Here is a 22438-nt window from a genome sequence, read left to right as displayed (position 1 = left end):
CGTGCCAGTAAATTTCAATCTGGTAGGTTGGCAACACTGCTCGGGGGAGGGATGGGATATGGAGGCACAGATCCGTTATATCAGATCCCTGCCCACCAAGGCTGACTTTGAACACTGCGGCCTATAAGAAATACATTTTTGACTTCAGGACCTGGATGCCACCACAGACAGTCTCAGCAATGCGGTGCAGACACATGACAAAATTCTGAACACCCATACTGTCATGCTGCAGCAGCTAGCGTACCAACAGGACGATATCGAAAACCGCATTCGTCGCAATAATATTCGCATTCGCGGAATTCCGGAATTAGTGGACGCCAAAACCCTGCCTGTAGCTGTGACTTCCATTTTTAACCAGCTACTGCAACTCCCTAAGGATGACCCAATTGAGCTGGACCGGGTTCACAGAACCTCAGGTCGAAGGATCCAGGACCCCTCCTTCGTTCGCGACACCCTGTGCCGGGTTCATTTTTATAAGATCAAGGAAGCCATCATGAGAGCTGCTAGCTCACAAGACACCATACAGACCCCCTTTCTTTTTCCTCTCTTCCCCTTTCTTTCCTACCCTTTCACGCTCTGGAATCTTGATCTCCCATTTTCATTTTCATTTTTGTTACTGTTCTTACTGTTTTACATGTTGGTAAGAGTCCCGCTGTGGGCGATAGCCATTTGGCTGACTCTTTACTCATGCACTCAGATTGTGACTGTTCTCAGATTGTGACACCTCATGTTGTTTTCTGTTTAATATGCGAAAATACCAATAAACATATTTTCAACTCCAATTTTCAAGCTGCAATTTAATACATTTTTGTGTTTGGTTTTAATACAATTTTAAGAAAAAAAGGAACTGAGGGCTTTTCAAATATTTTGTAGACCTACAGCTGTGGCCAAAAGTTTTGAGAATGACACAAATATTAATTTTCACAAAGACGGCTTTATTTTTTTTAGATCTTTTGTCAGATGTTACTATGGTATACTAAAGTATAATTACAAGCATTTCATAAGTGTCAATGGTTTACATATCCTGGTCCTTTAAAGCAGATTAAACAGCACAGTGCTTGTGCTGTGTAATCTGCCTCCCTCTAAACTGTAGAAAAAAACTCCCTGAATCTGCCACTTCCTGTATGCCCTCTCTATACTGACCACGATAACCAGGTCTACTCAGACCTGACCATCGTGGTCAGAGTACGTCCCTTTGTCATACGTTGCCCTTCTCTCCTCTCTCCCCCCTCACCACCCCCCCTCCTGCCTGTCAGGACCCTCTCTGTGTATGTCACTTTTTCAAGACCTCTGCAACTTGTCCTGGCTGATTCTTGCACAATTAAAGCAGTTATACACTGCTTTCAACTGCGGGTGTTGAAAAAGAAAAAAACAGCAAGGCAATGTTATAATGTACTAGTATGCACGACATACTAGCACATTATGAAATACTTACCTTGGAACAAAGCCATCCAGCATTGCACTGACACCACTGAGAGGGCTGACATGTTCCTACTGTCTTTCAGTTCCAGCAAGGTACAGAGGGCCAGATCCACGTACAGCGGGCTTAACTTAAATATTGGGATTTAAGTTACACCGCAAAATTTCTACCTAAGTGCCTGATCCACAAAGCACTTACCTAGAAATTTTCAGCGGTGTAACTTAAATCCGTCCGGCGCAAGGCGGGCCCAATCTAATGGGGCGAGTCCCATTTAAATGACATACTGCGCATGCTCCCGGCGCGATTTTCCCGACGTGCTTTGCGCGAAGTTACGTTGCGCCGAGTTTTGTGAATGGTGCCGGGTAAAAAAAGTTGCGTCGGGAAAAAAAAAGAGATGCGGCGGAAAAAAAAAATTGGACAGCGTCGCGGGAAAGAAGGGTCTACTTTTACATGGTGTACTAACTTTACACTTTGTAAAAGCAGCCCTATCTTTGCGTTTGCAAACTAACAACTTACGGAGACTTCACGAAGGGAAACCGCTTTGTGGATCTCCGTAAGTGCTAATTTGCATACCCGAAGCGGAATTTCGACGAGAAATGCCCCCAGCGGCGGCCGCGGTACTGCATCCTAAGATCCGACAGTGTAAAACTATTACACCTGCCGGATCTTAGGAATATCTATGCGTAACTGATTCTCTGAATCAGCCGCATAGTTAGAAACAGGGATACGATGGCGTATCAGCAGATACGCCTGCGTATCCCTTTTGAGGATCTGGCCCAGAGTTCCTGCACTTTTTTCACAGCAGGAACTCAGTTCCCTTTGCATGACTAGAGCAGCCGAGCCGCCCGAGCCAATCCTTCACTAAGCGACGATGCCCAGCTCGAGTCACTGTCAGGGTCAGGCGAACCTTAGTAATCCTTTATGTTACTGGCCGCTTTCTGTATCTGGATTCATCGGGTAGTGTGCGGGTATTCTGTCACTTCCTCGATGCCGCAATGTCCCCTGGGAGCTTTTGTCATTCTTCCCAGGAGACACTGCGGAGGTCTTCCGCGAGTTATTGCGGGATTTAGAAAGAACTTGCTTCTTTCTAAATCCCGCGATAACTCGCGCCAGACCTCCGCAATGTCTCCTGGGAACAATGACAAAAGCTCCCAGGAGACATTGCGGAATTGAGGAAGTGACGGAATACCCGCACACTACCCAATGAATCCATATACAGGAAGCGGCCAGTAACATAAAGGATTACTAAGGTACAGTGGATCGGGAAAAAAAACATGCTATTTAGTACTTATGTTTATGAGCGTATCATTTTTTTTTTTGGTGGGGGGAGTGGATCTTGGGTGGGAGTTCCCACACTTTTTTCCCCAGGACTTGACCCCTGCTTACCTGTAGATAAAAATGACCAAGCAGGGTTTACTACTTTAATGTTTGGAGTCAGAATTGAGGGGTTTTTTTTTATGTTCACCCGCTTTTCGAGGATTAACCACAAGTTCTCAAAGGGATTGAGGTCTGGGGAGTTCCTGGCCATGGACCCAAAATGTTGATGTTTTGTTTCACAAGCCACTTAGTTGTCAGTTTGGCATTATGGCAAGGTGCTCCGTCATGCTGGAAAAGTCATTGTTTGTCACCAAACTGTTCTTGGATGGTTGGGAGAAGTTGCTCTAGGAGGAAGTTTTTGCACCATTCTTAAGGCCCCTTTCACACTGAGGAGTTTTTCAGGCGTTACAGCGCTAAAAATAGTGCTGCTATACCGCCTGAAAAACTCCTGTCCAGCATACTCAATGTGAAAGCCCGAGGGCTTTCACACTGAGGCGATGCGATGGCAGGAGAGAAAAAAAAATCTCCTGCAAGCAGCATCTTTGGAGCGGTGAGAGGAGCGGTATGTATACCGCTCCTTCACATTTAAAACAATGGGAAACTGCAGTAATACTGCCCACAATGCGCCTCTGCAGAGGCACATTGCGGGCGGTATTAACCCTTTATCGGCTGCTAGCGGGGGTTAATACTGCACCGCTAGTGGCCGAATCCTGCGGCAAATCCGACGGTATAGCGTCGCTATTTTTAGCTGCGCTATACCGCCACAGCGCCTCCCGCCTCAGTGTGAAAGGGGCATTATTCTTTGCTGTGTTCTTAGGCAAAATTGTGAGAAAGCCCACTCCCTTGGCTGAGAAGCAACCCCAGACATGAATGGTCTCAGGATTCTTTACTGGTGACGTGACACATGACTGATGGTTGCGCTCACCTTTTCTTCTCTGGACAAGTTTTTTTCCGGATTCCCCAAACAATTGGAAAGGGGATTCATCAGAGAAAATTACTTTACCCTAGTCCTCAGCAATCCAATCCCTTTTGCAGAATATCAGTCTGTCCCTGATGTTTTCCTGGAGAGAAGTGGCTTCTTTGTTGCCCTTCTTGACACCAGGTCATCCTCCAAAAGTCTTCACCTCACTGTGCGTGCAGATGTACTCACTCTTGCCTGCTGCCATTCCTGAGCAAGCTCTGTACTAATATCCTTGCCCGTGAATCCCTTTTTGTGCAATTCAATAATGACTGCACCTGTTTCCATGGTTAACAGCGGAAGAACAATGATTTCAAGCACCACCCTCCCTTTAAAGCAGTGGTTCTCAACTCCTGTCCTTGGGACCCACAGGTCACGTTTTCAAAATAACTGAAATAAATCACAGGTGATATCATTTGCTGCTCAGTGATTGTAGTATTTTAGTCTGCATCTCCCCCCAAGGTAATATTTAAAATCTGGCCTGTAATTGGGTCCTGAGGACCGGAGTTGAGAACCACTGCTTTAAAGCTTCTAGTCTGTTATTCTAACTCAATCAGCATTACAGAGTGATTTTCAGCCTTGTCCTCGTCAACACTGGCACCTGTGTTAACGAAAGAAACACTGACATGATGTCAGCTGCTCATTTTGTGCCAGGGTTGGAATGCAGAGGAAATGTTAATTTTCATGGCAAAGAGGGACTTTGCAATTATTTTCAATTCATGGCCACGGCTGTGCATACATGTAAAAGAGATCAGCTTGGTATACTGTAAATACTCTTATCAATGTGTGTTGATGTTTTAGAACACCTTTCTTCTAGGTTTATGTTAGGGTAATATATATGTACATGTGGACCCAATTATTTACTGATTTATAGTATTTCGCAGTACACATACAGGCTCTGCTTTCTGTTTTGCAGTGCTACACAATGGTTGTGCTTTCCTGCCTCTTTTCAAAATGAGTTGGCGAACTCACTGAAAACATTGCACTCCTATGTGGCTGATACCTTGTCTCAACAGCTGTTAAGCAGGCCATACATAATTTATATATTTTTTTATTCAGCCAGCAGGTTGAATGAAAAAAACGGTCCCGATTCTTCTATCCACACACTCGATTTGGATGAGGGAAATCATTCCTACTGAGTCATTGTATTCTGACAACGGGGACACACACATGAAAACTGAATCTCACAGTGACACTGACAGGAGTGTACAGCAGCACAGATGATGATGACACCTCACCGACATGACACGTCCCCTCCTGAGTCTCCCTGCACACCAGGGGGTGGTCCCTTCAGTCCACTCCAGTCCAAACAGCACTGACAGTCCCACTCCCGGCTTGCCTTGCTCCCATCCTGCAGACCCACACACAAGGCTCCGGTTGCTCCACTTGGCTCCCTTACACCATGACATCACATGACACACTCAGGCATCGCCTCCGCCAGACCCCGCTGCCCGAATAAACTGTAGCAGACCCTCAGATGGTCTCGGACAGTTTCAGACAGGAACTATGCATGCGTAGTTCCGAGCCAGGCGTCACAGCCATATTTTTAGCTCACAGCCTTTTCCCGTCACTGGCATTTACCGGCAGGAGAAAAGTGCCCGTTTCTTACTGGCTGCCACGAAAAATACTGACAATTGGCAACACTGCCTGACCCCAGATCCCAGCAGTCGGTAGTGGCAGTTAGGCCCCTTTCACATTGAGGCGTTTTTCATGCAGTACATCGCTAAAAATAGCGCTGCTATACCGCATGAAAAAATCGTGCCCTGCAGGCTTCAATGTGAAAGGCCGAAGGCTTTCACACTGAAGCGGTGCGCTAGCTCCAAAAGTCCTGCTAGCCGCATCTTTGGAGTGGTATAGGAGTGGTATAGGAGTGGTATAGGAGCGTGTTTACCGCTCCTATATCGCGCCTTCCCATTGAAACCGCGGTAATACCGCCCGCAATCCGCCTCTACAGAGGCGCATTGTGGGCGGTATTAACCCTTTATCGGCCGCTAGCGGGGGTTAAAACCTCACCGCTAGCGGCCGAATATTGCGGTTAATACGACAGTATAGCGGCGCTAAAAATCACTGAAAAAAATCACCTCCACTGCCCAATGTGAAAGGGGCCTTAGATTTGTAATCAGGGCCGATCCACCCTATAGGCTCACTATGCCAGGGCTCGACAAATCCTGTTCGCCAGGTCGCCATGGCGACTAGAAATGGTGTCCTGGCGACTTGGCTTGGAAGGTGGGCAAAAAAATATAAAAAAAAAAAATTGTGAGCTGGCGCCATCTGGTGGTGAGCCGTTGGTATTACAAGTTATTACCACCAGATGTGAGCTGGCGCCATCTGGTGGTGGCCGTTGGTATTACAAGTTAAGCATTACAAGTTAAACAGCAATTCTAATGTCATTTTTCACTATTTTTCACTGGCATCTTCTTCCCTCTAATTATAACCCCCAAACATTATATATATTTTTTATCCTAACACCCTAGAGAATAAAATGGCGATCGTTGCAATACTTTCTGTCACGCGGTATTTGCGCAGCGGTCTTACAAGTGCACTATTTTGGGAAAAAATTACACTTTTTTAATTTAAAAATAAGACAACAGTAAAGTTATCCCCATTTTTTTTAATATTATGAAATATAATGTTACGCCGAGTAAATTCATACCCAACATGTCACGCTTCAAAATTGCGTCCGCTCGTGGAATGCCGACAAACTTTTACCCTTTAAAATCTCCATAGGCAACGTTTAAAAAATTCTACAGGTTGCATGTTTTGAGTTTCATGGGAGGAGGTCTAGGGCTAGAATTATTGCTCTCGCTCTACCAATCGCGGCGATACCTCACATGTGTGGTTTGAACACCGTTTACATATGCGGGCGCTGCTCACGTATGTGTTCGCTTCTGCGTGCAAGCTCGTCGGGACGGGGTGCATTCTCTGGCTCCTAATTTTTTTAGCTGGCTCCTAGATTCCAAGCAAATTTTTCAAACCCTGCACTATGCAAGCCGCTTAAGGCCCTACAAAGCTGCAGAGGGCCCCCCAGATTACTAAAGGCCCCGCCTGGTGAGAAGTCATTTTCGGCCCCTCACCCCGCTTCTTAACTCGCTGGCTGCATCAGAGAGGAGGTAAGAAGTCTGCACCCCCCACTTTTCTCACTTTAATGTAAGATGTCATTTTCGACAGCAGAACACCCCCTCCACCCGCTTCACAACTTTAATCTCTAATGTCGCATGTCACTGTCGGCAGCACCCCCCCCCCTCCCCCACTTCTCAACTTTAATGTGACATGCCATTTTGCTTAGGGCCCCAGGGAGGTCAGGATCGGCACTGTTTGTAATTGGGCTATAGTGTTAATGATCTCTAGCAGTTTCATGTAATATGTTCCTGTGGCACACAGTCTCTGACAGTCTTCTGTAGCATTACATATAACAAATATACATGGGTGATATCAGGAGCAGCAGTTCTCGGCCCCTATGTCTGTGTGGCTAATCTACAAATCTCTACATTTAGTAAAACAGCAAAAAAGGGAGAAGAAGCCTTTGCAAATGTGAAGGTCACATCAAAATTATCACTGATAACACACAATACTTCAGCAAACAATAAAGTTGGGTTAAGCAGATGATCATACAATAATCATGCAAAGTTGCATACCTGTCAGATTTCTTAGCACCTATGCGACTCCTGACCATATCAGTCCTGGAGCTATTGTAGCTTCTGCCTCCCCTGAGGTTACACCCTAACACATCTGCGACATAGTGTCAGCTTCCAGGTGGAATTTTTCTATCCTCTTTCTCAGGCTGTGTTGCATCTCACCTCTAATCTATTATGTCTGTATTTGTACTGATGGTAAAATGAAACAAGATACCTGCTTACCATCTGTGCACCCAGGTGTGACTCGCAACTTGCTGCTTAAATCCAATTGCTCTGGTAATACTGGACTTGTATCAGTGTACTTTATGAAGATATATTTGCATGCTGTTCCTCTTTACTTAAAGAGAAATGTATGTGTCACATACAGTGCCTTGAAAAAGTATTCATACCCCTTGAAATTTTCCACACTTTGTCATGTTACAACCAAAAACATACATTTATTTTATTGGGATTGTATGTGATAGACCAACACAAAGTAGCACATAGAAAAGAAAGAGAAGAAAAGAAGAAAGAAAAATGATAAATGATTTTCAAGATTTTTTACCAATAAATATGTGAGAAGTGTGGAGTGCATTTGTATTCAGCCCCCGAGTCAATACTTTGTAGAACCACCTTTAGTGGCAATTACAGCTGCAAGTCTTTTTGGGGATGTCTCTACCAGCTTTGCACATCTAGCGAGTGACATTTGTTGCCCATTCTTCTTTGCAAAATAGCTCAAGCTCTGTCAGATTGGATGGAGAGCGTCTGTAAACAGCAATTTTCAGGTCTTGCCACAGATTCTCAATTGGAATTAGGTCTGGACTTTGACTGGTTCATTCTAACACATGAATATGCTTTGATCTAAACCATTCCATTGTAGCTCTGGCTGTATGTTTAGGGTTGTTGTCCTTCTGGAAGGTGAACCTCTGCCCCAGTCTCAAGTCCTTTGCAGACTCTAACAGGTTTTATTCTAAGAATGCCCTGTATTTGGCTCCCTCCATCTTTAGATCAACTCTGACCAACTTCCCTGTCCCTGCTGAAAAAAAGCATCCGCACAGCATGATGCTGCCACCACCATGTTTCACAGTGGGGATGGTGTGTTCAGAGTGATGTGCAGTGTTAGTTTTCCACCACACATAGCATTTTGCTTTTAGGCCAAAAACTAATATGTTGGTCTCATCTGACCAGAGCATCTTCTTCCACATGTTTGCTGTGTCCCCCACATGGCTTCTCGCAAACTGCAAACAGGACTTCTTATGGCTTTCTTTCAACAATGGCTTTCCTCTTGCCACTTTCCTCTTGCCAGATTTGTGGAGTGCACAAATAATAGACAGATTCTCCCACCTGAGCTATGGATCTCTGCAGCTCCTCCAGAGTTACCATGGGCCTCTTAGCCTCTTGGCTGCTTCTCTGAATAATGCTCTCCTGTCAGTTTAGGTGGACAGCCATGTCTTGGTAAGTTTGCAGTTGTGCCATACTCTTTCCATTTTCAGATGATGGATTAAACAATGCCCTGTGAGATGTTCAAAGCTTGGGATATTTATTTATAACCTAACCCTGCTTTAAATTTATTCACAACTTTATCCCTGACCTGTCTGGTATGTTCCTTGGCCACCTCTATTTACTAATTAGGTGACTTCTGAAGGCAATTGGTTCCACTAAAGGGGGCTGAATACAAATGCATACCACTCTTTTCAGATATTTATTTGTAAAAAAAATTGATAACCATTTATAATTTTCCGTCCAATTCACAATTATGTGCCACTTTGTGTTGGTCTATCACATAAAATCCCAATAAAATACATTTACATTTTTGGCTGTAACATGAAAAAAATTTCAAGGGGTATGATTCGTTTTTCAAGGAACTGTACATATTTCCAGTATCAGAAATTCACCAAGTGCTGTTCCACAACCTCCAGATTTAGAAAAGTAACAATCAAAATGTACGAGTTTTAGTGCCATTTTTCAGTGTTGGACAGAGTTGGGGAAAAGTATATGTAAACCCTCACCCTGTAAAGCAAACCCATTCAGGTTAAAATAGAAGTGAAATACAAAACATTTGTGTTTAGGTATAAAAATATAAAAATATTATAAATACCCCCCCCCCCTTTTTTTTATAAGTGATACCCTCCATTCTCAGCTGTATAACAAGCTCAGAAAGCTGGAGGAGGAGAAACAGCAGCACAGTGAATAACAGTGCGGGGGGGGGGGGGGGGGGGCGCTGGGGTCAGGACAAATCTGTTCATTGGAGTAAAGCAGGCTGAGTTCTAAGCACAACTAGAAGATTGACAACCTTTTCTCACATGCCTAGTGTGATCAGTTTTAATAGGAAAACAGAGGGACTGGCAAGGACACCAGGTGTTTCATACACATGAAGAAATTCAAAGAGAACAGGAATATAAGATGTTAGATTTAGATACGTTGTAACCCCCTTCAATCAGATATATACACTACACATATACAGATATATGCAGCCTCACTGCACTGGACTTTTTTACGTGGGACCACATATATGTGTTTCCCCCTTTGTCCCAGCACAGAGACCAGGGTCTCACCGAGAGCCCCGGGCCCTGTACTAATGATCGGGACCCAGTGTTCTGCCGAAAACTCCAACACGCCAAGATCTTCACCCACGTCACTTTCGATTACTCTCAAGCAGCAATAATTGGAGATTTCGACCAGTTGGCTGTTTTGACCGAACAGCGGCCGCGTATACAGTACGTTTCACGACAAGTTGGCTGTTTGGACAGAACACCGGGTAAGGAGGAAAAAAGTTGTCCCATCTTGGAGGCAGCCATTTTGTTGTTAGTATCGGGCGGACTAACAATGTCCACTCATTATATGTTGTACCGTAGTGTATACGCTGCCGCTGTTCTGTCAAAACAGCCAAGTTGTCCAAATCTCAAATTATTGGTGCGGCAGAGTCACCAAAGTGATGTGGTTGGAGATTTTGGTGAGTTGGAGTTTTCAGCAGAACACCCGATTGATAGGAAAGCGGGGTTACCCCTTTATAGGAAAGCAGGGTTACTTTATGATACCATATCATCTTTATATTAAAATATATATTCTCATATCTTTTGGTAATAGAGAGCTCCATCTATATATCGTCCCCACCTAAGGATTTAGAAACATAATCCCTGATTTCCTGTGGATCTAATGTGAAAGATGGCTAAACAATTATCCATAACCACCATGTTTGCAAGATCCCCAGAATAACACAGATCTGGAAAGAGCTGAAAATTACTTTTCCAGCAAATGGTCAGAACTTTCCCCTATCGAAACAGACTTGAATTTCCCAGAACATTGGCCGTCCCGGTCCAATTTGGTTGCAGGCCCAGTGGGTCCAGATACTTTACCTCCCTTATCCCTTTCCATTCCATACACCGCCCCCTGAACTACCACCTCATTATTCCCTCTTCACTCCCTAGAATGAGCCCTCACCACAAACGGCCCATAAGCCACAGTATATGTATATGTTTAAGGTGATATTGTTAATTTGTTTTACAATGACTATTTTTATTGCAGTCTTACTGGGGAGTTGTGGCTTATGCAAAGTAAGGTAGAGAGTGGGAGAATTAGGAAGACTAGGGCAGCAACCATTTTCAAGGCTCCCAAGGTTATCAAAATGTTACATCCCTGCTGTACTGGTGTAGTCGCCAAAATAACAGACAAAGCTTAAAAAAAAAAGGTTTATAGATATTATGAGCAAAAGAAGGATTCCCGTTGTTCAATTGATGCCCTTATCCTGATGGCTACCTATCAAGGGAAAAATGTTTCATGGTGTTATTCCCCAGATCTTGAAAAAGCTAAGGAATATGTTAGGGCACAACGAAATGCCGGGAAACAACCAATTTATGTAAATTAAATAATCAAAACATCAATCCAGAAAAATAATCGCAGGAAAATTATCTCCACTGTTATAGACCCAAAAGACATAGAAGTAATTAATCCCGAGGACAAAGGTGATCCAGAAATATACACATCATTAGAAAACATCCCCCATTCATGGTTATTGATGCATGCTTTCGGAAAAACAGGAAAAAATGTTGGGTATGTTCACATTTAACTACAGGAGAACATATTTTTCCTATGATAGGAAAACCAATTTCTGTTTTAGCCTTAACCAATACTACCCAATTCCCAGAGGTACAACTTATTACCACCAAAAATAAGCCTTTCCTAATTCAAGGTTTCTCAGAACCACCCAGCATATGTTTTCTAAATGGTGCATTTAAAATCCGAGTAGAAAATGAGGATCTCCCAAATGCTAAATTTTGCAGACATGCTACTTTGAATTTTACTCTGCTTGACTTGACTTGAAAAAATTAAGAAACAAGAAATTGATATTGAGGGTCTTAACACAACCATTGTAGGAGATGCTGATGAAAGAATCGATCTATTAGCCACATATAATATCACTAAATGTTCTAGGTATATGGAAGATTTTCACTCTGGGAGACTAGTTACAAACTGGTTACAGGATACACATTTCTTGGGACCTTGGATTACTTCTGAACCAGATCAGCCACCTCCATCCTTAGGAGACTGGATTTGTCTGATCGGTCTCAGATGGGGCCCACCTGTTTTAGCTAGAGTTGCAGTTCCACATATGCCCAAGGGATGGATGGTGTGTTGTGGTCTTTGGTGCCACCCCACTATCCCTTATCACAGCCCTCAAAATTTCCACTCGCCTACTAGCATTTGGCGAGTGGATTTAAGCTGGGGGCGAGTGATGACAGGGCTGCATGACCAATCTCCCTCCAATCTGTGCCTACACTTAGAGTCCCGATGAGATTGGCGGCCGAAGAGGAAAGGTGCATGCTCGGGAAAAGTAGTCTGTTGAGCCGCGCACAGGCAGAGCAGTACACAGGTGCTCTCCTTACAATTCTCATTAAGCCATGGGACCTAACAGTATGACCTCTCTGAGCCTGCCCCCCTCCCCCGAGCCCTGACCAATGTAGCTGGAGAGCAGAAAGTAATGAGTGAGGTGGAGGATTGCAAAAATTACCACTCCGGTGCAGCGCTCACTGAAAGTTGCCCTGACATGAGAGCGGCAGCCTTCTAGTTTGTGCAGTTTTCTTCTCCTTGTGCTCTATGTAAGTTTAGCCTGAGCACTGTGAACAGACTCGTCTCAATGTGTAAATATATATTTGCGCTGAATACTAACTTAAATAATGCCAACCGTGCTTATAAGTGATTTAAGCTCTGAGTATAATAACACAGTAAAAACAATGAGTAAAACAAATCCACAATAAATGTCCAATTGTGCTTAAGATGTACACCAGTGGTTCAAATGGGAACAACACCCAGTTCAGTGTAGTGATAGGAAATGCGATGTGATCACAGACAAACTCCTGCTTCACAGGTAAAGGGATCTCCTCCACATAGACACCGCTCATGGAAAAAAAGAGAGACAACTCATAGCGCAGATGGTAGAGCACCAGATATACAAGAGACACTGATCTCTAGCAATAACACACTCACGATACCGCCGTTCAAACAATGCATAAATCCACAGTGCACCGATCCTCCATAGAGCCGCTCAGCTGATGTTTCCTCTCCTCATTCGGATCACTATCTGTCCCGCTCGTAACTCCTCCCCCACGCGTTACATCAATGGTCACTTGACTTAGTCATGAGTGACCCATGACTAAGTCAAGTGACCATTGACGTAACGCGTGGGGGAGGAGTTACGAGCGGGACGGATAGTGATCCGAATGAGGAGAGGAAACATCAGCTGAGCGGCTCTATGGAGGATCGGTGCACTGTGGATTTATGCATTGTTTGAACGGCAGTATCGTGAGTGTGTTATTGCTAGAGATCAGTGTCTCTTGTATATCTGGTGCTCTACCATCTGCGCTATGAGTTGTCTCTCTTTTTTTCCATGAGCGGTGTCTATGTGGAGGAGATCCCTTTACCTGTGAAGCAGGAGTTTGTCTGTGATCACATCGCATTTCCTATCACTACACTGAACTGGGTGTTGTTCCCATTTGAACCACTGGTGTACATCTTAAGCACAATTGGACATTTATTGTGGATTTGTTTTACTCATTGTTTTTACTGTGTTATTATACTCAGAGCTTAAATCACTTATAAGCACGGTTGGCATTATTTAAGTTAGTATTCAGCGCAAATATATATTTATACTTTTCACTCTGTTTGACCCACAACACTATTTTTGCTGCGTTTACTATTTGGTGATTTTTTAATGGTATAATTTTGATTATTTAATTTAGCGCGGTAGTAATATTTTTTCATATGGTCTCAATGTGTGCTGTGCGCTGTCTCTGTGCGCTGTGCTATGATGTCAATGGCTGTGCAGTTGTGTGGATCTCAGCGCTGGATTGTACGCCCTCCCGCTGTGCTGCAGCTCCTCTCCTCTCTGCCAGCCTGAATAAAAGGGGGAAGTGGGGACATGCAAGCGTGGAGCCGCACACACAGGCTCCTGATGATGAGATGAATGGGAGAGAGAGAGAGGATGGATGGGAGTTGCAGAGGAGACAGCAAAAGAATGGGGAAGAGACCCAGTTCTAGTGCCCTGTCCCTCTGGTCTACCCCCAGTGCCCTGTCCCTCTGGTCTGCCCCCAGTGCCCTGTCCCTCTGGTCTGCCCCCAGTGCCCTGTCCCTCTGGTCTGCCCCCAGTGCCCTGTCCCTCTGGTCTGCCCCCAGTGCCCTGTCCCATTTTGTTAAAGTTTTTGTTGGTAATTTTGAATTTTGTAACTTGATTCTGCATAAAACATTGTCATTCCATGAGATAATCTACGAGGGCGTGTTTACGGGTGCAATTAGGCTCAGGGCAGTGTATGAATTAGGTGGGGCAACTGGTGGCGAGTAACTCTTGAGGCCTGGCTAGTGGCTCAGGACTTGAAATTTTGAGCCCTGCCTTATCCAACGGACGAACGATCCAGCGGATGGTGCACTTTTGTTAGATTGGTACCTTATATGGGAACAGCTGAGACTGGACAAGTTTCCATGTTACCAGCTATGGGACACCTTAGGTTCCATCATCACCAACACAAAAGATCTCTAACTAATGAATGGGAAAAACATATATAAGCCTTACTGGGCCTTTCGGAATTTACTCTATCCTGGCCAAACTAGATGACTTTGCTGACTTAATGGAAAGATGGTTGAATGTTACCACTAAGGATCTGGGCTTAATGAATGAGGAAATGAGGAAAATTAGAATGGAGAAGAAGATTATTAGGCAATAACAAGAAAGAATCATGATGGCTGTCACAGGGCTATGTGACCAAACTGAGAACAAACAACTTTGCTGCATATATTTTAATAATTTGTCAAAATCAACTCTGGATATTGTACCAGATTATTATGATATCATTGAGGGCCATCAACAAGAAAGAATACGATTACAAACAGAGGCAAGTAATTTAGCTGACACCTGGAATCCATTTCAGGGTATATGAGGAAGTTGGTTTGGCCGAATCTGGAATGGAATCTTGTGTTTCTTTAAAAAAGCAGGAATGGTGATTTTGATGATAATCAAGCTGGTTTCCTTCTGTTACATTGCTTTTAAAATCATAATGTGTATAATTTCAAAAACAGCCTCAGCCAAAATACATAAGGAAGAAAGTGAAACTGAAACTGAAATGACCTCAATATCTCCAAACAGATGGTATAGTGATTGATTAGTGTTCTTAACAGAACAATAATCAAAAGGAGGGGTTGATAGGAAAACGGGGTTACCCCTTTATAGGAAAGCAGGGTTACTTTATGATATCATATCATCTTTATATTAAAATATATATTCTCATTTTTCTTAGTATAGATAAACTCTTATCAACTTTTAAATTACATGCTAAGGCTTGAACTGCATAAGTTTAACAGGAAACTTAAAAGTTTGTGGCTAAGAGCAAAAGAAACCACAGGCGTTCTAAAGACATGTATTTGCTAATATTTTGCAGAAATGTGTGAACATATTATGGACAGTTATGGACTAATATAATTAAAATATATATTTTTATCTGTCACGTACAATTATCTCTAGGCAAATTTCTATTTTATATTATATCTGTCTCCAGGCAAACTTTGTACAAAAATATACTGTAAGATACTGTAATATGATTGATTGATCCACAAAGGGGTGCCTCCCATGCACAGACAATAAAACCGGCCAGTATCTAATAATAAACTGTAATCTTGCTACATGATACTCATGTTAGTATCTTGCTGATTACCCGATCAATCGTAGGACTCCTCGCACCCAGAGCAAAGATAGCAAAACAGAATAGGAACTTACAGGTGATCACAGGTGATCACAGGTGACCCCTCACCTGACACCAATCTCCCGATTCTGAGTCACCTGATCGCTGTGGAAGCCTCTGATTGGCTACCACAGTGATCAGTCACTGTGAAGCCCGCCCCTGTGATTTTTTATTTGTGTGAATGGAGAAGAAGGATACACTGTATCTTTCGTGTGCCTTGCAGAATAAAAAAGTGTTGCAATTTTTTTTTTAAATAAATTAATTATGTAGCGCCCTGCTCCCAATGATCAGGCACTATGTTTAATTTAGTGGGTGTCTGAGCTGATAGTTGGCTCAGACTTTTATGATTAATGCTAAATCAGCCTCTGTTCTGGCTGTGCCTGGAGGGATTTTCCCACTGTTGCCTGTAGGTGGCGATACCATCACAGGCCAATGTTGGAACTCAGGCAAGCCATGGTGTATTGAGTATCTTTCCCCGGGAACAGCCCAGTGGGAGTGGTATCCCCGCTGGGCATGCTGGGGAAGGATACTTAAGGGGCAGACAGCATTTTTTGGTGACTCTATTAAAGGAGGATCCACAGCTCAAGTTACCCTACAGTTTTGCTGGGTCGGCTAAAAGGCTCTTTAACTGTATGGCTGTAAGTTGCGGGTACCAAATCCTGTGACAGAGGATTCCGGACTGTTCATTTTTTGCTCGCAACCAGTCTGTGGCAGAGACTGTTACTGATCATTGTTCGTGCATCATTCTGGCTGCTAGGCCTGGTGAGAGGGGCCTATCCGGGTGATCAATATCCACTTGAGAGGAAGTGGTGAATGACTTTTGTAACTTAGAAGTTTTTCCCCAGTGATCTGTGCTGTGTACCTGAACCTTACCCTTCCTCCTTCATCCTTCTACTTTCTTTGCAAGTTATGAGAAAAATAAAACCTGACAGCTAAAGGTTTTACAACTTGCGTGGACAGACTTTCTTTCCCTAGACAACGAGAATTAAAAAAAATACAATAGAAAAATAACTGGATCTAGGTTTGATCTAGGTCGGTGCCAGGGTTAGTGTTTGGGTCTAGTACGGGTCAAAGGTCAGGGTCAAAGGTGCCATTGATCAGCTCTCCTCTCCTCACACTCTGTCAGTGTGAGGTAACGAGAGCCGATAACTGGCATTTCCTTGTTTACATGTGATCAGCTGTGATTGGACACAGCTGATTACATGGGTAAAGAGTCTCATCATTGGCTCTTTATTGAGATAGGGGTCACCCCGTGTCCCAGAGACACAGCACGCCCACGATCGCTGCACTGCGGGCCCCTATGGGCTTGTAAGCATGGTGAGACTGGAGCAAGGTCATCACAGAACAGGAAAGCCCCCCACCGTTATTTGTCTATACAGCAGGCGGAAGGTGGTTAAAGTATAACTAAAGACACAACTTTTTTTGTTAGTTTTGGACAGAGTGGAGATGATTAGAACACCTACCAGGTCTTTATTGCTGTCTGTGTCCCCACTAGGGAGAGTCACCCTATCTATTTGTCCTGTTTACAATTATCATTGAAAGTAAAAGGAAATCCATGGGTTGACCCCAGAAAAGGAATAGAGGGGAAATCTTTCAAGGGGGCACTAGTTTTAGTGACCTGGAGGGCCACAAGTGTTTCTCTTTATTTACAAGGATTTCTTCTGACAGGTTATAACTCTCCTGTACTCTATCCAAAAACAAAAGGTTTGCCTATAGTTCTATTGTATTTGCTCTTCTTCTGCAGGCAACTTTCATCTGGCTATTTTAGGCACCTGACAAGGCAACCATAACCGAAAAATAAATGAAGTACAGTGAGAGAAATTAAAACATCCTGAAAATATGACCTGTTACGACCTTCATGCTTGGCCAGCTGAGTTCATCTTGTAACAAAAGCTGAAGAACAACACGAAACAGTGAAAAGACTGCTTGTCTTGGAAGGTGAAAGGATGGCAATATATTCAGTGTCAGCTAATACTTACTACACAAGAAGAATTGTCACTGGAACAAAGAACGTCAATATCACACACACAATGAAAGAGCCAATGCTAGCAAAAAAATCGATTTGTGGTTATTTTTGTGCTGTACGAGACGTTTAGTGAAGAGAAAATAATGAAGGCACACATCAAAATTCAAATATTAGAAAAATTTCAGTGTCAGCTATTTGGAGTTGCATGCTGCCAAAAAACAGTATAAATAAATTCATTTACCTGTTGGAGCTAAATCTAGAAGAGGACATTTATCGAGAAGCTTGCCTCGATTTATACATGCAAATTAGGCACAGTGACTCGTGTACCTGTCTTGTTGAACTGCGCTTGGCAGTCTAGCACATTTACAAAGTACTGCACTGGATTTGCAACTAAATGCTTTATGACTGTGTAGCCCTGTTGTGATTTTCAGCCATTTAAGAGGATGTAGATATATATATATATATTGCAGCAGGTGGAGCCAGAGAGCACATATTTGGAGGCTGCAGTACAGAACAGACATAGAGATACATTTCTACAGCAAGGGGCTGGATAACTGCATTTTTCCCAGGAGGCTTGGAGACAGGAAGTTCCAGGAGAGAGGGGAGTCAGGAGGAAGTAGTGAGGAGAGGGAGTCTGGAACAGTGACCAGGGAACACAGATCTGCATCACAGAGTGATTTAAGACAGCTTGTGTCAGAGCTGTGTGTTTGCCACTGAGACACAGGCTCTATGCTATAGTTCTTGGAGAGACTGATGTTCGTCTACTGAAACAGAGAGAGACTGTGTTTTGAGCGATCGAACTGAGGCCTGGTCGCAGGGCCGATCCAGCCACCGGAGTAATCCAGCCTGCCCAACTGAGTGAGTACAGCTGACGGAGGTTATTGCCAGATTCCCCAGACGGCCCCTAGACGATCTGAGATGTCCTGCCGGAGGCTTTAAAAGACTGCATCCATTTCACAGACGTCGGTCTGAGGAAAGAGGGACACTCGCTTCCGCAGACAACCATCCTCCTTCCCCAAAGAGACATTGGGAGTGGTGAGCGGCCTTTGGCCATTGCAACAAGTGTATTTCCTACATCTGTCATACATCCAGGGCCCCAACGTTGGCTAGCCTAGGACAGTACTACTGGCCAGTAGTTTAGGGTGGGGTCGATACTGCTAAGTATATAGATATATTACTGTTCATCGCATTCAATCTAAACGTATTATCTCATTCTGTTATTAGTTGTATTATATTAGAGTGGGGAGACATTAAGGGCTTTTGCTCTATCCCACAGTCATTAAATCTGTTATAAAACTTCACAAGGTGTGCTGGTGTGCTGTGGATTCATTGTTTGTGGTGTGTCACAGAGGTGAGACAGAAGACCCGATAATTCAGCGGCTCCTTCGGGGGTGAGCGCTACACGTGGGGTGCTCGTCCGGGATTTCTTCTGATACCTCTCGCAAAGTGATAACCGCACAAACGAGCCAGCAATGGATCCAAACACCGCAGCAGAGTGGTGCAAAGAACAAAATGGCCAATTAGGGCTGAGTATAGTAATGGACATTCCTGCTGACAAATGGACAGAGGAACAGATCCGTCAAGCAGTAACTACACTAGCACCTGACCAGAAAGTGTTTGTAATAGACACGAAAATAGATCAAAAAGTCTCCCATACCTATGCCCTACTAGAATGGAAGAAAGGAGTCCCAACCTGCTTCCAGGGTGATAGCATCCAGCTAGCCGGAGAAGTTAAAGCACGGTTATTCCCTCTACTCACCTCAGCAAGTTGTCTGGAGGGACCAAGCCAGGCCATGTCAGACACAGTGGAAGTAACTACCACTTCTGTACCAACCACTAACTACCCCCCAGCTTCCTTCTTCATGGACATAGGAAAACTGGTAGAGAGCGTTAGAAAAATGTCCTCGCCATCTGTGAACTATGGCTACAGGAAGTTGAGAATTTTTTCTGGAGTGCAGCCTGTACCTCCTGGAGAAGAAGAGTATGAAACCTGGATGGAACAGGCTATGCAAGCACTGGAAGAATGGGATGTTCCAGAGGCTCAAAAGAAACAACGCATTACTGAAAGTCTGAAAGGCGTTGCAGCAGAAGCCATCCGAAATTTGAAATTCAGTCAGGAGTCTTGTACAGCATATGACTATCTTCGCATGCTACAAGATGAGTTTGGGCGCACAGAGAAAGCTACAGATCTAATCTTCCTATTTGAACACATGTTTCAACGGGAAAATGAGCAGCTTTCCGAGTATATTCGACGACTAAACAAAATGCTATACCAGATTGTACTAAAGAAAGGAATAGAAGCCAGGGATATGGATCAAGTTAGAATGAAACAGATCCTGAGAGGCGCTCTGAGTTCCGATCCCATCTGGATCCAGTTGAAGACCTTACAAGGGGGTACCTCTTTACAATACTCTGATCTCATTAAGATGGTAAGGGAGGAAGAGGCTATCCTAGAGGAGAAAAAGAAGGGCTCAGGATTTTCATTTCCTGCTGAGGTTCGAACGCTCAATGTGTCGAATGGGAATTCAGAAGTGGAGCAATTAAAGGCTCAAGTTTCCCAGCTGATGCAAATGCTAACCCTATTGTCTGCAGGTGTCAAGTCGCCCCTTGAAAAAGTCACTTCAGAACCAGTTCCTGAATCTACTACTCAGGTGGTGCCTATCAAGAAACCGTCAAACATCTGCTATAATTGCGGAGGAGTGGGTCATTACCAAAATACCTGTCCGAGCCCATCGAATGCAAGAGGAAGTTATCGACCGTCAGGGAAACTACAGAGGGCCCCAGTGAGGGAGCAAACTGGGTGCCCAACTACTGAAGACTGCTCTGATTCCCAGGATACCAATAAGAGGCCCAAGTCTTTACCCAGAGCCTCACCTGCTACGACAAAAAGATCCCCTCCCCTGGCGTCTGGTCCTGTGTCAGAGGGAGGCAAGGCACACCCACAACCTAAACACCCGAAAGGGGGAAGAAAACAACTACCACAAGCGAGGAAGAGGGCTAGAGTGCAGCCGACTGGGTCTATGCCTTCTACTACTCCGAAGAAGTTCCCTGACCAGTTGATAGGCCCTTCACCCATTATCCCAGTTCAAGTAGAAGGGGTTTACACAAAGGCTCTCCTCGATTCAGGTGCTCAAGTAACACTGATTTACCGGGACTTCTACCAGAAGCATTTGAAGCATCTACCCCTGATGGAGTTAGAGGATCTCGAAATCTGGGGTATTGGGACTCAGAAGCTTCCATATGATGGGTGTCTACAAGTGAAGCTGGAGTTCAGTTCGGCAACTGTTGGACAACCAGGGGTCTGTGACGCCTTAGCCATTGTATGTCCCCGCCCACCAGGAGCTAATCGAAGTTCTATGATTGTGGGAACAAATACTGACTTGGTGAGACGCCTTATAACTCCATTAGTGACGGAAGAGAGTTCTACTTCAGAGGAGATGCACCCGATGTTGCGGCCAATCTACCAGCGGATTATTCAAGAACAGAGGGCCCCTGCAGAAGTGGGACGGCTTTGGAGATTAGAAAGAGCAGAGAAGGTCTTACAGCCAGGAGAAATGACTAGTTTCCGGGCCTCAGTCAAGTTGAATTGGTCACAACCAGGCCCCTATGTGGTCCTGGAAACTGATCCCAGAAATATGAAGAGATCTGGAGTGGAATTGGTGCCTGAGATAATATCCACCAGAGCTCTACAGCGGGCCCGTGGGAGAGTCTCTGTAAGTGTATGCAATGTGTCAGACTCCCCAGTGACCTTGAAGGCACGGATGCCGATTGGACAAGTGGCCACTGCCACACCCCTCTCACCCACTGAATTGATAGATGGAGTAGACAGAGAGATCCCAGCTGAACGATTCTATCCTAAAGATGCCCCTATCTCGCCTGAGTGGAAGAAGCGAATTCAGTCTCAGCTCCTCAAGTGGCAAGATTTATTCTCCAAGGATGAGTTTGATGTGGGGTGTGCTAGGAGCACTCAGCACCGCGTTCGCCTCCAAGATGACAAGCCCTTTCGAGAAAGGTCACGGCGAGTCCCATTGGGAGATCTAGATGACCTAAGGGAACAGCACAGAGGAAGCTATCACTACTGTACGCAGATCACCCAAAGTGTCCACCCTAACCACAGAGGTATCAAAGGACTTGTGTCCAATCCCGACCATCAGCACACCTTGGTGGAGTGTTCCTCTGCCCCCTCCACTTGCTAGACGTTGTCATAGACTGCATCTATCTATGCGCAGTAAAGGTATTCAGATGGTCTAGTATAAACTTTATATGTGCCTTTCATACTGTATATATTGTCTGTAGAACTTACAAATACAGTTTACCCTTTGGGGGGGACCCCAAAGACTTTAAGTAGGGGGAGAATGTAGCCCTGTTGTGATTTTCAGCCATTTAAGAGGATGTAGATATATATATATATATTGCAGCAGGTGGAGCCAGAGAGCACATATTTGGAGGCTGCAGTACAGAACAGACATAGAGATACATTTCTACAGCAAGGGGCTGGATAACTGCATTTTTCCCAGGAGGCTTGGAGACAGGAAGTTCCAGGAGAGAGGGGAGTCAGGAGGAAGTAGTGAGGAGAGGGAGTCTGGAACAGTGACCAGGGAACACAGATCTGCATCACAGAGTGATTTAAGACAGCTTGTGTCAGAGCTGTGTGTTTGCCACTGAGACACAGGCTCTATGCTATAGTTCTTGGAGAGACTGATGTTCGTCTACTGAAACAGAGAGAGACTGTGTTTTGAGCGATCGAACTGAGGCCTGGTCGCAGGGCCGATCCAGCCACCGGAGTAATCCAGCCTGCCCAACTGAGTGAGTACAGCTGACGGAGGTTATTGCCAGATTCCCCAGACGGCCCCTAGACGATCTGAGATGTCCTGCCGGAGGCTTTAAAAGACTGCATCCATTTCACAGACGTCGGTCTGAGGAAAGAGGGACACTCGC

The 22438-nt window shown here is 44.5% G+C and overlaps 1 protein-coding gene across 4 annotated transcripts in view; it reads right to left on the bottom strand.

Moving 5' to 3' along the window:
- The window catches only part of MYO3A (myosin IIIA), a 245134-nt gene that overhangs the window by 211162 nt on the left and 11534 nt on the right, over positions 1-22438 (bottom strand). For 3 of the 4 annotated variants that reach the window (XM_040352538.1, XM_040352541.1, XM_040352540.1), the window contains exon 1: positions 7553-7599. The exons of the other annotated variant lie outside the window; for it this stretch is intronic. In XM_040352538.1, the coding sequence (XP_040208472.1) occupies positions 7553-7555 (3 nt within the window). In that variant the 5' untranslated portion in view covers positions 7556-7599. Of the gene's footprint in view, positions 1-7552; positions 7600-22438 lie in introns of those variants that run through there. 4 annotated transcript variants of the gene reach the window in all.

The sequence above is a fragment of the Rana temporaria genome, chromosome 5 (assembly GCF_905171775.1).
Source record: "Rana temporaria chromosome 5, aRanTem1.1, whole genome shotgun sequence".
In the NCBI taxonomy this organism is placed as follows: domain Eukaryota; kingdom Metazoa; phylum Chordata; class Amphibia; order Anura; family Ranidae; genus Rana; species Rana temporaria.
This window is presented reverse-complemented; position numbering and strand designations above follow the sequence as displayed.